Below are 17,088 nucleotides of genomic sequence, written 5' to 3' on the forward strand. Positions count from 1 at the left end.
GTTCTGCCATCGCTCAGTTGTTTGTTAGTGCCTGTTTGCAACTTAAAAACCTTAAGGGATGAATATCCCACCGTGCTGACTTCGTGTGGCTGGGGCAGAGCTGGAGTTGTTGCTTTGATCTTTTGAATTTTGGTTCATGCACGTCGTGGGTAACAAAATGCTGCTCAGATAATTTAGATTTTTGATTCATTCAGGTGTGAGCATTTGCGCTTTTCCTCCTTTATTTGCAGGCATTGCTAGAAATCCTGAGAAATTCCAATAAATTTCAATTCAAACCAATGCTTACAGGGTGCATTTACCTTGTTGTTTGTTGTTAGGTCCTAGAACATGCTTTTGGAGGAAATCCCCTGACTCTCCTCACTGCTTTGGTATTTGGTATTGGAGCACATGGTAGAAGTAGACTGGAGAACGTGTCCCTAATGCGTTCCACTGGAAAACTGGTGTTCAGCCTTAGGAGCAGAGATACCCTGGCCCAAAACAAGAATAAAACCAGCACCTCGAACAAACAAAAACCCCTGCTCACCACCAGAAAGCACCCGAGCTGTGCCCAGTATTTACAGCACAGCTGTGCTCTTGTTGGTTCTCTGTGCTTGCTAATGAAGATGGACCCAAAGTGGGAAAGTTTAATAGAAAAATGCAGATGAGTCTCAGTGTGCCCTTGGTAGAGGTGGCAGCTCACGATGCCTTGCCCAATTCCCCAGGGTCTCTTTCCATAATCTGGAGCATGACTTGCTATTTGCCAGCCTTTGACTACTCTGAAAGTAAGTGGGCAAAGCTGTTTTTAAAAGTTTACCTTCTGACAGTGGGTGGATTAATAGTAGGAATTGTGTTGTAATTTATTCTGCGTTTGACACCACTGACATAAGCTATTAAGATTTTTTTTGTTTGTTTGTTTTCTAAATATGGGTAAAGATTCTGTGCTATGAATGTTTCCAGAAAGCAGAACGTTATTGAAGTGGAATTTTTTCCCAGGGTCCATCACTGCTCTTTGGAGCTTTGGTATCTTCAGCCAGGATTACCTGTCCTCTCACTTTATTCTTTGGCATATCAGTAATTGCTTCTTTCTAATGGTGTTGGGCTGCAGTTATGAACCACCTGTGGGTAAAAACCCAGTGAATTTAATGACTGAAACATTCTAATGTAACTTTTCACAAACAGATTTTAACTTCTTTAAATTTTAATTTCTGTAGATAAATTCTGTTTTTAAACAAAAAAAAATTAATTTTTTTTAAAATAAATCCTTTGTGATTTTAATTTCTCTGCAAGCTTTTTAAACTGGAACTTTCCATCTTTTTTTGTACAATGCTATAAATGTACCTCATTCCCCCTCTTCCCTTTCAGGAAAGGGAAGGGAAATCTGGAGGCTTAAGTGTAATACCAAATATCAATCTTTCTACTCACTGTCACATGTGCTTTCTTTAAAAGCTGTATTTTTACACACTGGAGATGTGCAGTTTGAATGCGTTCACTACAACTTTTTAAGGGCTGATGTTGAGCTGCGTTTTCATTTTAAAGCCACGTCCTGGTGCTTTTGTGTTATTTCACTGATGTTGCTCAGGCTGCCGAGCGCTCGAGATGCTTCGGCCGAAGTGTTGCTCAGAATTACCTCTTTAAAAAAAATCAGCGAATATCGATCCATATCCATGGAATGTTGCTATGGAATTGCTGCTGTTTGCTCGTTAATTGCTGCAGCTCCCAGTGCTGGCACCAGGGCTTGTTTGTTACATGTGACAATCACTTTATAAATGTCAATAAAATCAAGACAAAAACCTCCAGTGCAACTGGAAGTAGCAATTCAGTATTTTCCTCATTATTTTTGGCAGCAAAGTGGTCTTACAAAGCTGTATGCAATAAAACACCAGCCAACTGAGTCCCACACTGTGGCTATAATTACATATTTTTGCTTGCTAATCAGTAGAATTTTTCTGTGTACACTATTATACTTTAATGGTTCTGTTGCAACACCAAATTTACTACAATGTTCTCTTGAAGAAAATGGCACATAATGATTTCGTATTTACTACAAGAAGATATTAAACTAAATAATACATAATGATGCTGCACAGATTAACCAGCTCTTTAGTTCTTCTGTTCCTTATCTACCCTTTAATAGTGTTTTAGGACAAACATCAAGTTGTTTGGGAGGGAATTACCAGAATTACCGAACTGGTAAATATAGCCATCTGAGTGGGATGTCTTGTTTCTTACTCCAAAACTATTAGATTGTAAATTTAAGCTGTGCTTAGGACTTTAATTTCTCTTCCCACAACTCATGAAGCATAGGGAGGGTTGCAGCCAGCTCAGATAAGTAATAAGTTCATTAATTACAGGCTTACCTTTCTTGTAGGTTAAAAAACTTGTGTGGGACTTGATTAAACGAGGTGTTGTGGTGTGGCCCTGTGGAGGGCTGGGGAGGGAACAGCTCAGGGAAGCTCCCGGTGCAGCCTTGGGAATCAGAGTCTTCCATTAACTCCAGAGGTCACTTGCTGTTGTCAGGCTCTGTGTCCTTCTCCTTTTTTTAATATTATTTCTGTCCAGAGTGATTACACTGCAAAAAAAAAACCTAGTAAAGGGCACTGTGGAAGGCATGTTGTCTCACACTCTTGCCGTTATCTTGGTTTTAATTCTGACGTTAAATAAATAAATAAGCAAACACTCAAGTGTTTTTATTCCTTTTCTTTTTTATTCATGGGTCACTTAATTTCCACTTGATCATTATGAATATATCTGACAATCTTAACTTAGTATAAGGCTTTTCCATTTACTTTGGAAGCAGAACTTCCCTGTCAGAGGCAATCTGTCCAGGGGTGGAAAGGGAAGGCATGGTCTGCTGATGGCAGCTTGCCCCCTTTACTGCAGATACAGTTAATTATGTGTGAAGGTTGTGCTGATGCCTCTAATATTTTTATAGATTTGTCAGATTCTGCAATGCAATCTGACATATTAGTGAGAGTAAATAGCTTCCCTTCTGCATTTCATTTGCATTGTGAGTCCGTATCAGGGTATGATACTGTTTTTATAGGGGAACTTGTACTTGGTGTGTTATTTTTGCATGGAAAACATTTGATATTTCAGCATTGCTGAGTGTTGATTGTGTCCTAGTTCTTGTGAGTTATCTTTTGGCAAGATCTTTTGAGTTATCCTTGTCTTGATTATGTTGCACATATGATCTGTCACAGCCTCTCAACAATAGGAAAGAGTATTTGAGACTTTTTATGGGTAATTAGTTCTCAGGCTTGTGTTAAAACGCTGTCTGAAAGAACCTTCTTCATACATCATTTTCTGGTTAATCTAGTGTTTACCTTTTCCTTCCCTTGTATTTATTCCATTAGAATACATTGTAATGCGTTCAATTGGATTCACCTATTGCAAGGCAATTTTGGTATAATTAATGCTGTTAATTAATCTGGCTTGAAACAGCACTCCAAATTGAGAGGATGTTTCTGTGATTGCAGACTGAGAAGTATCTCCACCAAGTTTTTCTCCCTTCAGTGGTTCAGGATAAAAGTAAATTAGCACGAGTGAAAATGGCCTAGGAAATAAGCTAACCAGCTGCTCCTCAGTGAACAACCTGGAGTATTCCTGGAGTATTCCTGCAGCCCGTTCAGCCTTGCTGCAAGCCAGAGTATCTCCGTGTTGATACCCAGACTTACTCCTTTGTCCATTCCAGCTGCTGCCCTAACTCCAAGTTCCCACAATCCCTGTGTTGTTTTAAGTCCCTTTTGAGGTGTGCCCAGCACTGGACGTACTTTCCCTCTGTAACTGACCTTTCCTCCTGCATTTTCTTCATCCTCTCTCTCTCTCTCTCAGATGGTGCATCCTGGAAACCTCCATGACAATTCCGTGCTGCTGCACGGTCAAGCTGAACCTGTTTGGGTTAGAGGGGAAGGGAAGAGATGCCTCTTGAAAACAAGCAAAGGAATTGCTTACAAAAAGTGTTTGGAATTTAATACCTGAAGTCCTAAGTCCCAAAAGCTTTTTCTTGGCAGATCTGCCGATCTTTCTTTGGGAGGACTTTTCAGGGAAGTGGAGCTATTCACCTGGCACCACATACCTCCTTTGTCTGGCTCAGGCTCAGGGTCTTCTCCCGGGTTTTCTCCAAAGCTTTAATGGATTCTTTCATTCCAGCAGTGATTTGCAGTGTTCTGGTGCTCGCTGCACCCTATGGCTAAAAAGAAAAATCACCTTCTCCCATGTCTGGATTCGTTGTATTTACTTAGAAGTCGTATTTCCTTCAGGAAGCCCTTAGGCTTCAAATCCAGAAAGACCTGTGTGAGAATGCCTTTCTTTCCATGTTCTCTGACAAGAAGGGGCTGGATCACATCCTCTTGCGTTTCTGTGGGGGAAAAAGTGGTTAACTTCATACTTAAAAGAAAAAAAAAATCATTATACCTTTAAAATTCTTTGGTATGACATTCCAGCAGCCTTTAGGGCTGTGAGGATGCACCACACAGTCATTTTACAATTATTACTTGGTAGCCTGCTCTGTTTAAATCCTTGACCTGTGCCTGTCAGCTGCTGGCTGATCATTGTGAATAAATTTGTATAATCACTGTGTGCTGGCTGCTTAATAACTGCACTCCAAATGTGCAGGTACCTATTCTGGCTTAATACAATTCATGTGCTGTGACCAGCCCGTGTGCACTTGGTACTTTTGAAACATTTGCAAGTAATAGAACACACCGTTGGAGCCCTAAAATGCTGAAACTTCCAGAGAAGGAAAAGGTGTACTACAAAACAGATAAACAAACAAAACCCCAAGAAAAGTACTTATCAAACAACTGGGGAAAGGCTGAGAGAATTGGAGTTGACCAGCCTGGAAAAGGGAAGGCTTCGGAGTGACCGGATTGTGGCCTTCCAGTGCCTGAAGGGAGTGACTGAAAAGATGGACAGAGGCTTTTTAGAAGAGCATGGAGTGACAGGAGCAGGGGGGATGGATTCACACTGACAGGAAGTGGGTTTAGATTTGACATCAGGAGGAAGTTCTTTGCTGTGAGGGTGGTGAGGCCCTGGCACAGCTTTCCCAGAGATGTTGTGGATGTCCCATCCCTGGAAGTGTTCAAGGCCGTTTGGATGGAGCTCTGAGCAGCCTGGTCTAGTGGAAGGTGTCCCTGCCCATGGCAGAGGGGTTGGAACTGGATGATCTTTAAGGTCCCTTCCAACCCAAACCATTCTGTGATTCTCTGATTCTGTTTTTTCTGTGTGTGTTGTAAATAGGGGGAAAAAAAACAAACCAAAAACTTCTTTAAAGACTATAGAAAGTTTTTCTATTTTCAGTCTGTTTTTCTAGGTTAGTAGCATGCCTTTACTCAGAATAACCTGCAGTATTTATTTATTTCCTTGCCAATGACGCTGTCTGCATTACACAGAGAACTAAGGAAAATGGGAAGTTACAAATTCAAATACTTGTGTGAATCTGAGACGGTCACAGAATGCTTGTCAAAAAAACCCCAAAAAGAAAACACCAAGGAAAAAAGCAGGTCCAGAGTGATATAGGGAAGACATCTTGCTCAGCTTTGTGATTTTCCAGTGCCAAAGGGTTGGAAGGATATTCTGTGGAAGGCTGGTCGTTTCTTTCTCTGATCTTTCCCTCTGCTTTTAAGCATTTCCTTTGGCATCACATGAGATTGGTTGCTGAGACAGATGGACAACCAGTCTCACCAGTCAGTGCATTTCTGTGTTCTTTATTGCAGCAGCAGAACATTAGGAAATAGCTCTTTAAAAATAAAATCTGATTTTCATTGCCCTTTCAGGCTTTTTATCTTATTATTAGATATGCTTTTTATCTTATTATTAGATTCTTTTTCTTGTGCTGCTTCTCAGAATTTAACTTAATGTTTCCAAACAGTGCAGGAGGAGAAAAAGACTAAAAATGCACTAGACAGAGGTTGGTATGATGGAAGTAGCCTGATGTCTTCAATAGCTTAATAGCCATCGTGGCAAGAGAGAGTTTCAGGGAGATTTTAAAGGCAATAATGTGGATATTTACTGAAGAATGAGAGTCCTGGAATAACAGCACTGTAACATGAACAAAAATCCAGGATCAAGTAGGCATCCCAGCAACGAAATGTAGGTAAACCATTGTGTCCTTCCAACCTGTTCATTATCCAGCTGGAAATGAAGTGCTGTGAGTGCCCAGGGGGCTGAGGGAAGTGGCCAAACCCCACTTCTTCAGGGTGATACCACAGAAACACTTGCAGTTTCTTAATAATTTGGGAAGCTGGGGGAGCAGGTTGGGAGGAATATGAGCTGAGTTTGGTTGGATAGCACAGAGTAGCCTGAATTTGCCCAGATTTCAGCTCCTGACTTCCCTTCTTGTAAACAACAACAGGCAGCTCCGTGCTGCAGGGAGGTGTTTGGGGCTGAGCTGTCTCCCTTCCATCTGGAGAGGAGCGTGGCACGTCAGGTGTCTCAGCACTAACACAATTAAAAGGAAGGCAATGGTTCCTTCACACATGCCTTAATGTCAGCAGTTTGGACTGGGGAAGAAAACTGGAAAAACACTATTGGAGCCTTTCCTACTTTTTTTTTTTTTTTTTTTTTTTGCCTGCCAAAAGTGTGACATTCAGACAGGTTTATCAGCCCCTTGTTTCTCTGAGCCCTTCTGCTGCTCGAGTGGGCTGACAAAAGTGTGAATCCTATTGACATTATAAATCCATCCCCAAAATTGGAGCGGAGCGCTCGGAGACTAAGAAAGATGGTGTCATAAATGTGAGATAAAACAAACACCTTCTTTATTGTTTGGTCGTTACTGGGAGGAATTTGCCAATTGTGACAGAACAACTTTTACTTGGCTTTTCCTTAGTTTTAAATGTGAGTTTCTGGTATCCCAAGGTACTTAACTAAAATAAAAAATCTGCCAGAATTGGTGAGTTTACTGTTGGTTTGTGTTTTTGTCAAAGTGAGAATTAACTGGCTGTGTGCAATAAATGTGAGACACTTAAAATTTAACAGGTTTGTGGGTAAGTGAGCTTTATTTTGAATCATTGTTGATTCCTTTATCCATATGTTTTTTTACCACTTTATAGCATGGACATTGATTATGTTGGATCTTTCAGCTGCTTTTGTGATATGCTTGACTGGAACTGCATCCAGCTAAGGGCAGCCTTCTCCTAAAACAACCAGTAGGTTTTAAAATTTAATTCCCAGCCCTTTTCACCATGGCAGGCAATTACTGGTGAATTTTAATGCTAAATTTGCAGGATTTCAGCTAAATAGTATTATAAAATACAAGTTTTCCATGTCTGACACCTGCCATTGTTATGAGTAGTTTTGTTCCTTGCAGCAGAATAATGATTTTGTTATGTCTTCTTAATAATTTTCATTAAATTCCCTCTGTTTTGGAGTCAGGAGGACCCCAAATTTTAATTCTGGCTGAAATGTGCGTGCTCAGAATGTTGATTCTGAAGAAATGAAGGCACTCTACAGAGACTGTGGATTGACACATTAGGTAATCAGTCACTTAAGCAACAAGACTTACAGCTCTCATTTTGGTCTTGATTTAAGTCAGGTGTAGGCACTGAGAGTTTCTAAAAATAAGAATATTTAAGGAACTGTAAGTGTAGATTGTCTGTGGTGAAATGTGAACCTAATTCAGAGACCTAGCCATCTCAAAATAAATGGTTCATCTCAAAATAAATGGTTCATCTGTGCTTTTTGTGTTTGAAATGGAAAATTTTAAGGCCTAAAACAGATGATGCTTTTAAACTCCACAAGATCATGGCCAGGAAGTGCTGTATAATTGCTAAGTATTTAAAATTAATTATGTTGGAGGCCTATAAACCAGTGCATTGATTGAAAATCTTCAGTTCATTAAACTTCCCAGTGGCAGAGGCCATCTCTGTGATATAAACTGCCGTCCCAGCACGGCCTGGCATCTGTGTTGGGATCGTTTTTAGATGCCCACCTTTGTTCATTAGACCAGCAGCTGTTGTCTCTTGCTGGGCAGGATTTATTTCCCCCCTGGCATCGCTCTCAGAGGGGCAGTTTCAACTTTGGCAGCACTTGCTTACAATGAACTTCTTAGAGGTACTTTTTTTTTTGCAGGATGAGATTGGGTTTTGCTGCCAGTTGGGTTTTTTTGGGTTGTTATTTGGGGGTTCAGTGGGGTTTTTTTGTCTGTTGTGGGTTTTTTTTTCCCTTCTGGTTGCCTCACACATCCTTGCAATGGATGTTTTTGAAAGGTCCACAACGATTGAGGACATGTTTAGCAGAGATTTGCTCCAGTCTGGGCAAAGCAGCTTCCTCTTGTGTCCCCCTAGCAGTGTCTCTGATATAAGGACATTATTCTGGTTTTATCCACTCCTGGCATTTGCCCTGTGGAGGGAGGAACAGCACCATTTCCCAGATAAATCAGGCACAGGTGACTAACTTAAATAACTAAACCTCCTGAATTTTCCTGCTGAAAAGGAGGAATAAAAATCTGGGAAAGCCCCAGAGAACAGGTATTACTATGGAAAAAAAGAATAGATGGACTTTTGAAATGCAACACAATCAATCTGCATATGTTGTTTACATCAGAGCTTCACTTTGTTCAGACTCTCACACAAGGTCACAAAAGAAATTTGGGCCTTATTATTCCTGGGGGAGTTTATATTTTTTTGCTGTGGTGTTTGATTACCTTACCCTTTTTTATTACCATCTGCAATGCAAGGCTAGTTTTGCTGAGGTTATTTTTTTTTTTAAGCAGCATCCCATGATACCCTTAATTCTGTGTTTCCTGCGCTTTTGCTTCATTTGCAATTTTAAGAGATTTTTCTATAAGAAATAGGTTTGTTCTATATTGTACACCAGTAAATTAGCTAGGTTTTTTATAACTATATAACTTTAACCCTTTAATTCTGGAGAACAAATGCAATTGCTTCACAATAAATTAAATAAGAAGGGATTTAACCTGTTACACCCGTCAACATGCAGTGAGAAGGATGGTCAAAGATTCCATATTCCACATTGTTATTAATACACTGTCCTTTTGCATAGGAGTTTTATTTTGATACTTGATTTTGTTCATCTATTTTATGCAATTATTTCCATGTGACTTCACTGTGCGAGCAATGCCATTGACTGCAGCAGCTTTGAAAGGTGTTTTTCTTCATTAATGGCTTCTGCTGAATTGTTGGGAGAACAAAATGCTGTTCCTGGTGGCTCCTAAAACTTGTGGAAGCATGCAAGAGAATTGCTAATATTATTTTTCATGGAAAAGATTCAGAGCAGTACTTTTAATAGCTTTACACAAGCATGAACAGCTTGAACTATGGAGCTGAATCTGAAGGTTCTTGAGCCATCAAAATATAGTTCATGTTTCTAGGTCTTCAAAACTGAGAATCCCCTTCCCTGTGCTTGTCCAGGAGGGTGCATGAGGGAAGAGAGACCAAAATCCTTAGAAATAGGTTGGTTTATAAGCTTGAAACCTGTTCCAAGAAGCACAGTCTCAGTGAGGATGGTTGCAAGCCCTGCCTTCAGTGCCTTCAAGTGTTGCTGATTAATCACTGTCAGAATGGAGACAGGATTTCTTGCCAGTGATGACTAGCAGTTTTTTACTGGGGTTTTCCCATGTCTTTCCCAGAGCTGTGAAGTGGCAGGTCACTTGTGTGTGGAAATTACCCAAAGCCTGTATGTGATCTCCATGAACCTCGATGGGAAGGCAGCCTGGGGAAAAAAGTGAGGCAGAGTGAGGGCATTTTCCAGTGGTTGTAGAAAGCAGTGACAAGGCAAAGTTGGATCACGGTCATGTCAGACTTGACCATAAGGGTCTGGGCTTTTCAGCCAGCTGCACAAAGAAGTTCTAGGGAAGGAACAGTGGGATAGGATGGAAAATTTCTCAGCTCTGGTTAGAAGAATGCAGATGAGCAGCTATCCAGCAAACAGATGATTCAGGTGAGATCTCTGAAACCAGTGTATCAAAGGTTCTTCACTGTCCTGTTCATTTGGCAGCATGCCATTGTTATCACATAAATCTCTTTTTTCTTACTACACAATAACAATATATCTTTGGCCATCATTTTTCCCTCCTGAGGTTGTTGTTATTATCTGTAATTTCCACAAAGTTTCCATGTTAACAGGGCTTACCTCTCTGTACACTGGCATTACTAGTTGTTGCACAGGTCCAACAAACAAAATAGCTCATGTGAATGTTTTGTGAATTCCTGTTTCATGCTTTTTTTTTTAATTAATGCAGCTAAGACATGTTTTAGCAGAGTCTAAAATCACATTCAGATTTGTTAATCCCCTCTACCTTTCCTTTGCCAATTATTTTCTTTGTGTTATGCAGAGTGCTCAGATTTGGCAATATATTTCACTGCTTGGGTTTTGTTTTAAGAATTTTTAAACCTGTGTTCTGCAGTGTATATTAGATTATATTATTGGAAACAGAGTATTTCTAGCAGGATTTATTGAATTATCATATTAAATGAAAAATGTGTACGTAGACCAGAGGTCATCTCTGTTCATATATTTATTAAAATATGGAAAAAAGAGGTTGTTTTGAGAACTTTGAGTGGTTTGGTGTTTGGTGGTGTTCTCCCCCCTCCTTCATTCTTCTGTGTCAGTCACTGAAGTACATCAGATGCTAATTTCTACTTTTCCATCCATGCCTGTCTGGATTATTCAATCACTTCATGTTGTGCCACCTTTATAAGGGAAGTTTGCACATTTACTTTTTCAGGTTTGGCAGATGTCTTCCCTTGTCCTTGTCATGTGTCAGGATTGGTTGTGATGGAATTGATTTTCCTGTTAAGAATTCAATTTCTTTTCAATTAGTCTTTCATCTTTCTGGAGGCTTCTTGGATTGCAAAGGCTGGACACAGACCTGTGTGAAACCAGCTCCAGGAAGCCACTGATAGACTGCCTTTATCATGGTTTCCTTTGTCCAGTACTCCTGGGGTGAAAGGCTTCTTCCTCTGTGAAGAATCACGCAGAAAGTGCTGGGTTTATGTTGGTGTCTCAGGAAATACTAATGTTGGTAAAGATTGTGGTGGTGGTGCTTATAAAATTATACTTGAGGTTGGTTTCAGTGCATACAGGTTTGGGAAAGCATTTAGTAATTAAGTGAAAATAATTAAATCGGATGTTGTGAGCACAGGAGGGATTTCAAACGTTCTTTTTTCCCCTCGAGGTTACGAAATATTACTCTTGCATTAGCATCTTAGAGTCTCTTGAGCAGAGATTTTGGGTAAGTTAAAACCAAGTTCAGCTAAGGCAGAGCAAGAAGAGATAGGGAGTGCACAACATGCTCACAGCTGGTGGCTTGGCATCCATGTTCTTTTCAGTAAGAAAGTTTTAGAAAACTCCACTGAAAGTGCAACATCACATGATTCTTAATTATCTTTCTGTCTATCATTTTCAAAATGACAGTTTGAAAATCAGTGGCACTGTGGCCAGGATGAGGATGGAGTACCGGGAGCTGCTTATCCAATTTGACTGGGTCACCTGAACGTCAGCTCTGGCACAGAACTCTTTAGAAAAGGCAGTCAGGATTTTAACACTCAGTAGAAGAATGTTTCATCCATTTGAAGCTGTTTTCTGCCTCTCCACTTGAGATATGTGGCTTCAGGAAACACTCAACACCTTAGAAAGCCAGCTGTGCCTTTGATACAGGAAGGCCACTCATCGTTTCCATTGCAGCTTCAAAAACCATCCTGCAGGAAGGGCTTTTCCTGCTCCCCTGTATCCCGGTGGGCAGTGAGTGCTCAGCAGGGATGCTGAGTGCCCAACCCTTGGGTTGCCCAAATCTGAGCCCAGATCTACAGTTTATGCTGTGCATCTCTTGGAAGCCCATCCACACCTGGCTTTTCAACCCTGTTCTGGTTTAACTGCTTCCAATAAGCTCTTGGGTACTGCTTTAACTTTGAACTGGTAAAACCCGAAAGAAAATCTGAAATAAATATAGAATGATACGCATCCAGCTTCTTTCTTTTCTCCTTAAGTATTTGTTCAGCCTTTATACCTGAGCTCAACCTTTTTGAGTGGATATTGTAATTTATATGATGATTATTTCTCCCAGTTGAACTGCGTCGTTGCTGCTGAATTAGGGCCCTGCTGTAGTTAATATGTTCATGCATAAACAATTTCCCTTATTATTTTGTATCCTGTTTCTCAAACTTTTTTGCTATAATTACAGTAAATGATTTCTTGGATTGCATGTTGAGAGGGCAGAATTGCTGTGCCAGCAGCCTTGGTTTATTCTTTTGCTGGCTCCTGAGGGTAATAAGATCTATGCACTCTACTAATTTTCTTGCATACTTAGCTGCAATTGCAACCTTTAGTAATTATTTTTTAATTAACTCCAAAGTGTTGCATGAATAATGCAAAATTTAAAAAAAAAGTGTAAAAAGGAAAAAAGGTCAACATTAGGGGTTTTTTTTAATATTTCAAACCCATAAGCATTATTTCTTGGAATTTTTGTATAAGGCATTAGTGGGACAGCGACATTAAATGATTTGCACAATTGTAGAAGTATCAGAGGTGTGTAGTAAAAGAGATGGGGATCACACTTGTTTTCATAATTTGTGCTGAGAATTTCTTAGAGCCTTGAATAAACCCCTTTTCTAACACTGAAATTTTTATTCTGCTTTACCTTTTCTGGATGTTTTCTTTCCGATTAGCAACAAGTTGACTGACTATTATGTTTTTGAAAAACACACAGACTGAAAAAAAATAATATCTATTTGGGTGTCGACCTGCAGATCGGTGGGTCTGTGGATGTGAAAATGGGCAGTAAACGTTTGTGATGATCTATTTGAGTGAAATGTAAGAACTGGGGTTTCTTGACCGCGTGTTTTTTGGCTTTTTTTTGCAGTGGATGGCTGCATACACAGAGCTGCTGGGCCCTGCTTGGTTGCTGAGTGTCGGAACCTGAGTGGGTGTGAGACTGGACAGGCCAAAATCACCTGTGGGTACGACCTGCCTGCCAAATGTAAGTCAGCCTTTCCTCAGCCTTTTCCTTCTTAACACGTGCTGCTGGTGTGCAGCCTCCATTTCCCTCTGGTCTAATTCAACAAGGTATTCATTTGACAGAATTAGCAGGGGGACTTAATTAAGCATGTTCTGTAATGATGTTCTTCCCCGCAAAGCGATCCAGGCCTTTCTAAGCGATTATTTCACCTGCGTTATCCGATGGAAACCTCCGTGTCTCTGAAGTATAAAGCGTTTCTTTCATGTTTGTTTTTCTCTTTGCAAGCTAAAACGTATCCTTTCCTATGCATAATAAAGGATTGGAAATGCTCTATGAAGTATGAACAAAATATACATTATCATATTTGAGCTGCGCCGAGACAGCTTTTGGAAATGCTGCATATTTCATATTCCTCGTGCAGATTCCTTGATCGGGAATACTTTGAGAGCCCGGGAGATCAAAGTGATGCATTGTGTTTTCAGCTGCTACGTGGCATCTGATTGGCAATTAGTGCAAAGGCATCTGTCACACTTCAGCTTTCAACAGAGTGCAGCTCCGTGCTGGAATGTTTTTGAGCTTTGAAAGTGGAATTGTCAGAATTCCAGTCCTGTTTCGAGTAGGAAGAGGGTGGTTTGACCGTGTTGTGTGGATGTTGAGCTTGTCTTGGAAAACACTTTCGTGTTGACAGCACATTGGTCAGCCAGTGAGAATAAAAAGTGGGAAATCTTTGCAATTTAGGATCTTACAGAATAGTATATTAAGATATGAAGATAAAAGTACCAAGAAACCGTTGCAAACAGCAATATATGTATATAAAATCTCTCTATATATATTTATATATATATATTTATATATAAATATAATAAATAATAAATATATATATTATATATATAATCTAGTTATAACTAGAATTCAAGCTCTTTTCTTTTGTATGCAGGTTGCAGCAGGATCGTGTCTCACTCAAAAATATTCAAATCTCTCTGAATTGTGATGGAAACCCAAAAGCTCACTGCACTATCAGGTTCCCTTTAGGTTTCTGTGGCTCTTAATGCCACAAGAAAACTGTGTTCCCAGTCATTTTTTGGCACCTTCTATGATGATGATAACAAGAGCTTCCAATTTTTTCCTTGACAGTGGGAATTTCTATGTGCAGAAAAACTTTGGTTTACTTAATATGTAGTTTTACCACATGTTAATGGTTATTTATGAAAGGTTAATTTGACCAGAGGTCAGGGAAATTTTGGAGGAAGACTCAGTGTTAGGTTGGATTTATGTATGGCCCAAATCTTTACCAGATTCCCATAAAAGGGATAGAATTGTTGAATAACGCATTGTAATTTGCTGTACAGGAGATTTTTGATATTTAATTCTTCCTCTTATACAAAATAATATCTTGGGAAGGGCAGAAAAGCTGCCCATCCACAGGTGCAATATTTTAGTGGGATAACAAAGATAATAAAGCACTTGACATGTGTTAGAAAGAGGAAAGGTCATGTCTGAGGTGTGACCTCCCTTCGGATTTTATAGCAGTTCAAGGGGTTGCTTAAGTTTGCTCCTGTTTGAAGGCTGTAGGAAAATTTTTGTTCCTCATGTAGGAATAACAAACAAAAAAATGAGAAACTCCATTATCACCTGAAGGTGGAAACAAAACCTGTAACCAGACGTGGAGAAAAGTCAATATTCTGCTTAATCAGTATTATTAGAAATTGAAATTGCATCAAAGCCACATCTGATTGTATTTGATTGTGCATCAACATGAGAGGGGGAAAGGTCTGGGGAGGGAAACATTCAGTTTGCATGCAAAGGCTGAGAATGAAAAACTCTTGATTTCTTTACTTTTCTCCTTAAAACATCTTTGTGTTCACCAACTGTTGTTTTCCTTTCCCTTTCCCTTTAGAAGCTTTAGGTTGTAGGCTCATGGAATCATTGTACCTTTTATACCATTCATCTGAGAGCCATCAAACAATCAAGACTCTGGTTTGATATTTTAGAGAGCTATAAAGCCACTGGATGTCTTCAGTCACTCTCTGAACTTTGTGTTAAGAGCAGGACAGTTTAACTGTGGAAGCTGTTTTACATTTGGCTTTTGTGAGGAGACCAGCACTGTGATGGGGGGTCTGGACTTCCCCATCCCAATCCACTGCCAGGGAATGTTGTCAGCCAGCAACTGGCTGAGGGTTATGGTTGACTGGTAACTTCCAGCTTTCACAAGGAGTTTGCTTTCCATTTCTCTCTTTGTGTACAGGAGACCAACTACAATAATTCATTAACATTCTGAGTGGTAAATGGTTTATTCTGTTGTATCTGCTCTTCTCGTGACTGTGCTTGGATAAACAGTTACAGCAAATATGAAATGCATTTCATTTGATGAATTGTTGGGGATTTCTTCTGTTATTTAACAGAATTGCAAATGTTACAATTCTGTTTCCTGCCCCTGGGATTTTCCCCTCTCAAGTTCTCGGTCTCGAAATGCTTTGCTTGGAAACAGCTTGCTGAATTCAGCAGAGCTGCTCTGGGATGGAGCAGCCTGTGTGTGCTGCAGGATGCAGGACCTGGGCTTCAGCTCAGGACTCCATATTAAAGAAGATTTAGCATTCAAAGTTCATGCAGCATATTGCTTTGCTTTGTAGAAAACTTGGAGGAAGCTGGAATTAAATTTGGCACTGAAAGGAAGGTGTGCTTTGCTAGGAAGGTGGTAGTTGGTAAATAAAACCCACTGTGGCAATCTCCTTTATGATCTATTGTATTTTTATGGAATATTTTGCTGTATTTACTTAGTTTAAGTAAGAGCAGGTCTGACAAATAATGTCTTCACGGTGGAAAAATTGAAAAATAATATCTGATTGAAAAATAATATCTAACTGAGTAATGTAAATGTATAGGCTGACTTTCTGTGATTTCTTCTTGGTGTCTCTGAGATCAGTTTGTGAAATACTTTTCCTCAGCTCTTTGTTCTAATAATGTGAACAGACCAAGACTAACACGTTTACAGCCTGGAGATGTTGCTTTATGAACTTTTCAACATACGCACTTTTTTTGTTTTTAATGCCAAAAAGTAGTGTGTTTGAAAATAGAAATGAAGTGAAATTGAATTTTCTCATTACCAGTTAATGTAACATTCTGTACAGTTTTGCAGCAGTCAGTGTAATCACCATCTGCCTCCCGTGCTGCAAAAGCCTACACAAAGCCCCCCCAAATGCCACCAGAGTTATTTGCTGAATCCATAATTTGGTTGATGTCATCTATTGTTGTTTTTCAGCAAACACCTTTGCAGGCACCCAAGTTTCCACAGTGCTCGGGAGGGCTGAAAAAGGCAGTGCCTTTGCTCTGAGATGGTTTCCTTTAATGCTGTCCCAGACCCATCATCAATTATTTAACTTCTGTACTTCATATTGTTGTTCCTTTTAAAGGACGGTTCATTCTAAATATTGTTCAACTGATCCTCCAACATTGAGCAGTGCTCTGATACTGTCATGCTTTAAATAACAGATGAACAGTATCTGTTTTAAAGCTCCACAAATGCTTGTTTTCTTTCTCATTTGATTAATAGTCTCAGTTGGCTCCACTGGCAGAAAATGGTCTGGATGTAAATTGTGTTTATGGCTGGAATGAGGGGTCCATAACAACCCTGTGGCTTGTTATCTGCTTGCAGAGGTTTCACTATAAAAAAGGACCCTGTCAGAACACATTAGAGAATAAAGTCCCATCCTGCCTGGTATTTAACAGCCTTAAACCCAACTGAAAATCAGCACAGGTAAGTGGCACCCTGACCTTGGCAGGAAAGGGCCCCCAAACTAACTTTTTCTTTCTATTGTTGCGGAGTCAAGTAACAGTTTCTTTCTTTTTCTGAAAAAAAATATTTGATAATAAACCCCCTAAACTAGGAAAATAAAATCTTACAGCCTCTAGTATGGGAGAGAACCAACTATCAGTAAATCTGAAAGGTGGACTTGCAGTGGAGATGCCTTGCTGGAAATGCTGGGCACTTTCTAATGCGGTGGTTTATGTTCTTAATAAATCTGTAATATTTCGAATAATTTTTTCTGTTTGCTTGATATTTTTAGTGCTTTAAGCACTGTCCCTGAGTAAATACCATATATAGCAAGTCTTCTGGTCCAAAGTCACTGTGTAGATCAGCCTGGAGTAATAATGTGAATGTGCTCTCAGAGACAGTTCCTGCTGGGAAATAAGTAGTT

The 17,088-nt window shown here is 39.8% G+C and overlaps 1 protein-coding gene across 2 annotated transcripts in view; it reads left to right on the forward strand.

The window, feature by feature from the left end:
* MACROD2 (mono-ADP ribosylhydrolase 2) overlaps positions 1-17,088 on the forward strand; it is an 842,329-nt gene that overhangs the window by 238,734 nt on the left and 586,507 nt on the right. For both annotated transcript variants that reach the window (XM_039389846.1, XM_027726087.2), the window contains exon 5: positions 12,797-12,913. In XM_039389846.1, coding sequence (XP_039245780.1) covers positions 12,797-12,913 — 117 coding nt within the window. The remainder of the gene's footprint in view (positions 1-12,796; positions 12,914-17,088) is intronic.

The sequence above is a fragment of the Pipra filicauda genome, unplaced genomic scaffold (assembly GCF_003945595.2).
Source record: "Pipra filicauda isolate LSUMZ 115617 unplaced genomic scaffold, ASM394559v2 scaffold77_size3566232_pilon, whole genome shotgun sequence".
Classification (NCBI taxonomy): domain Eukaryota; kingdom Metazoa; phylum Chordata; class Aves; order Passeriformes; family Pipridae; genus Pipra; species Pipra filicauda.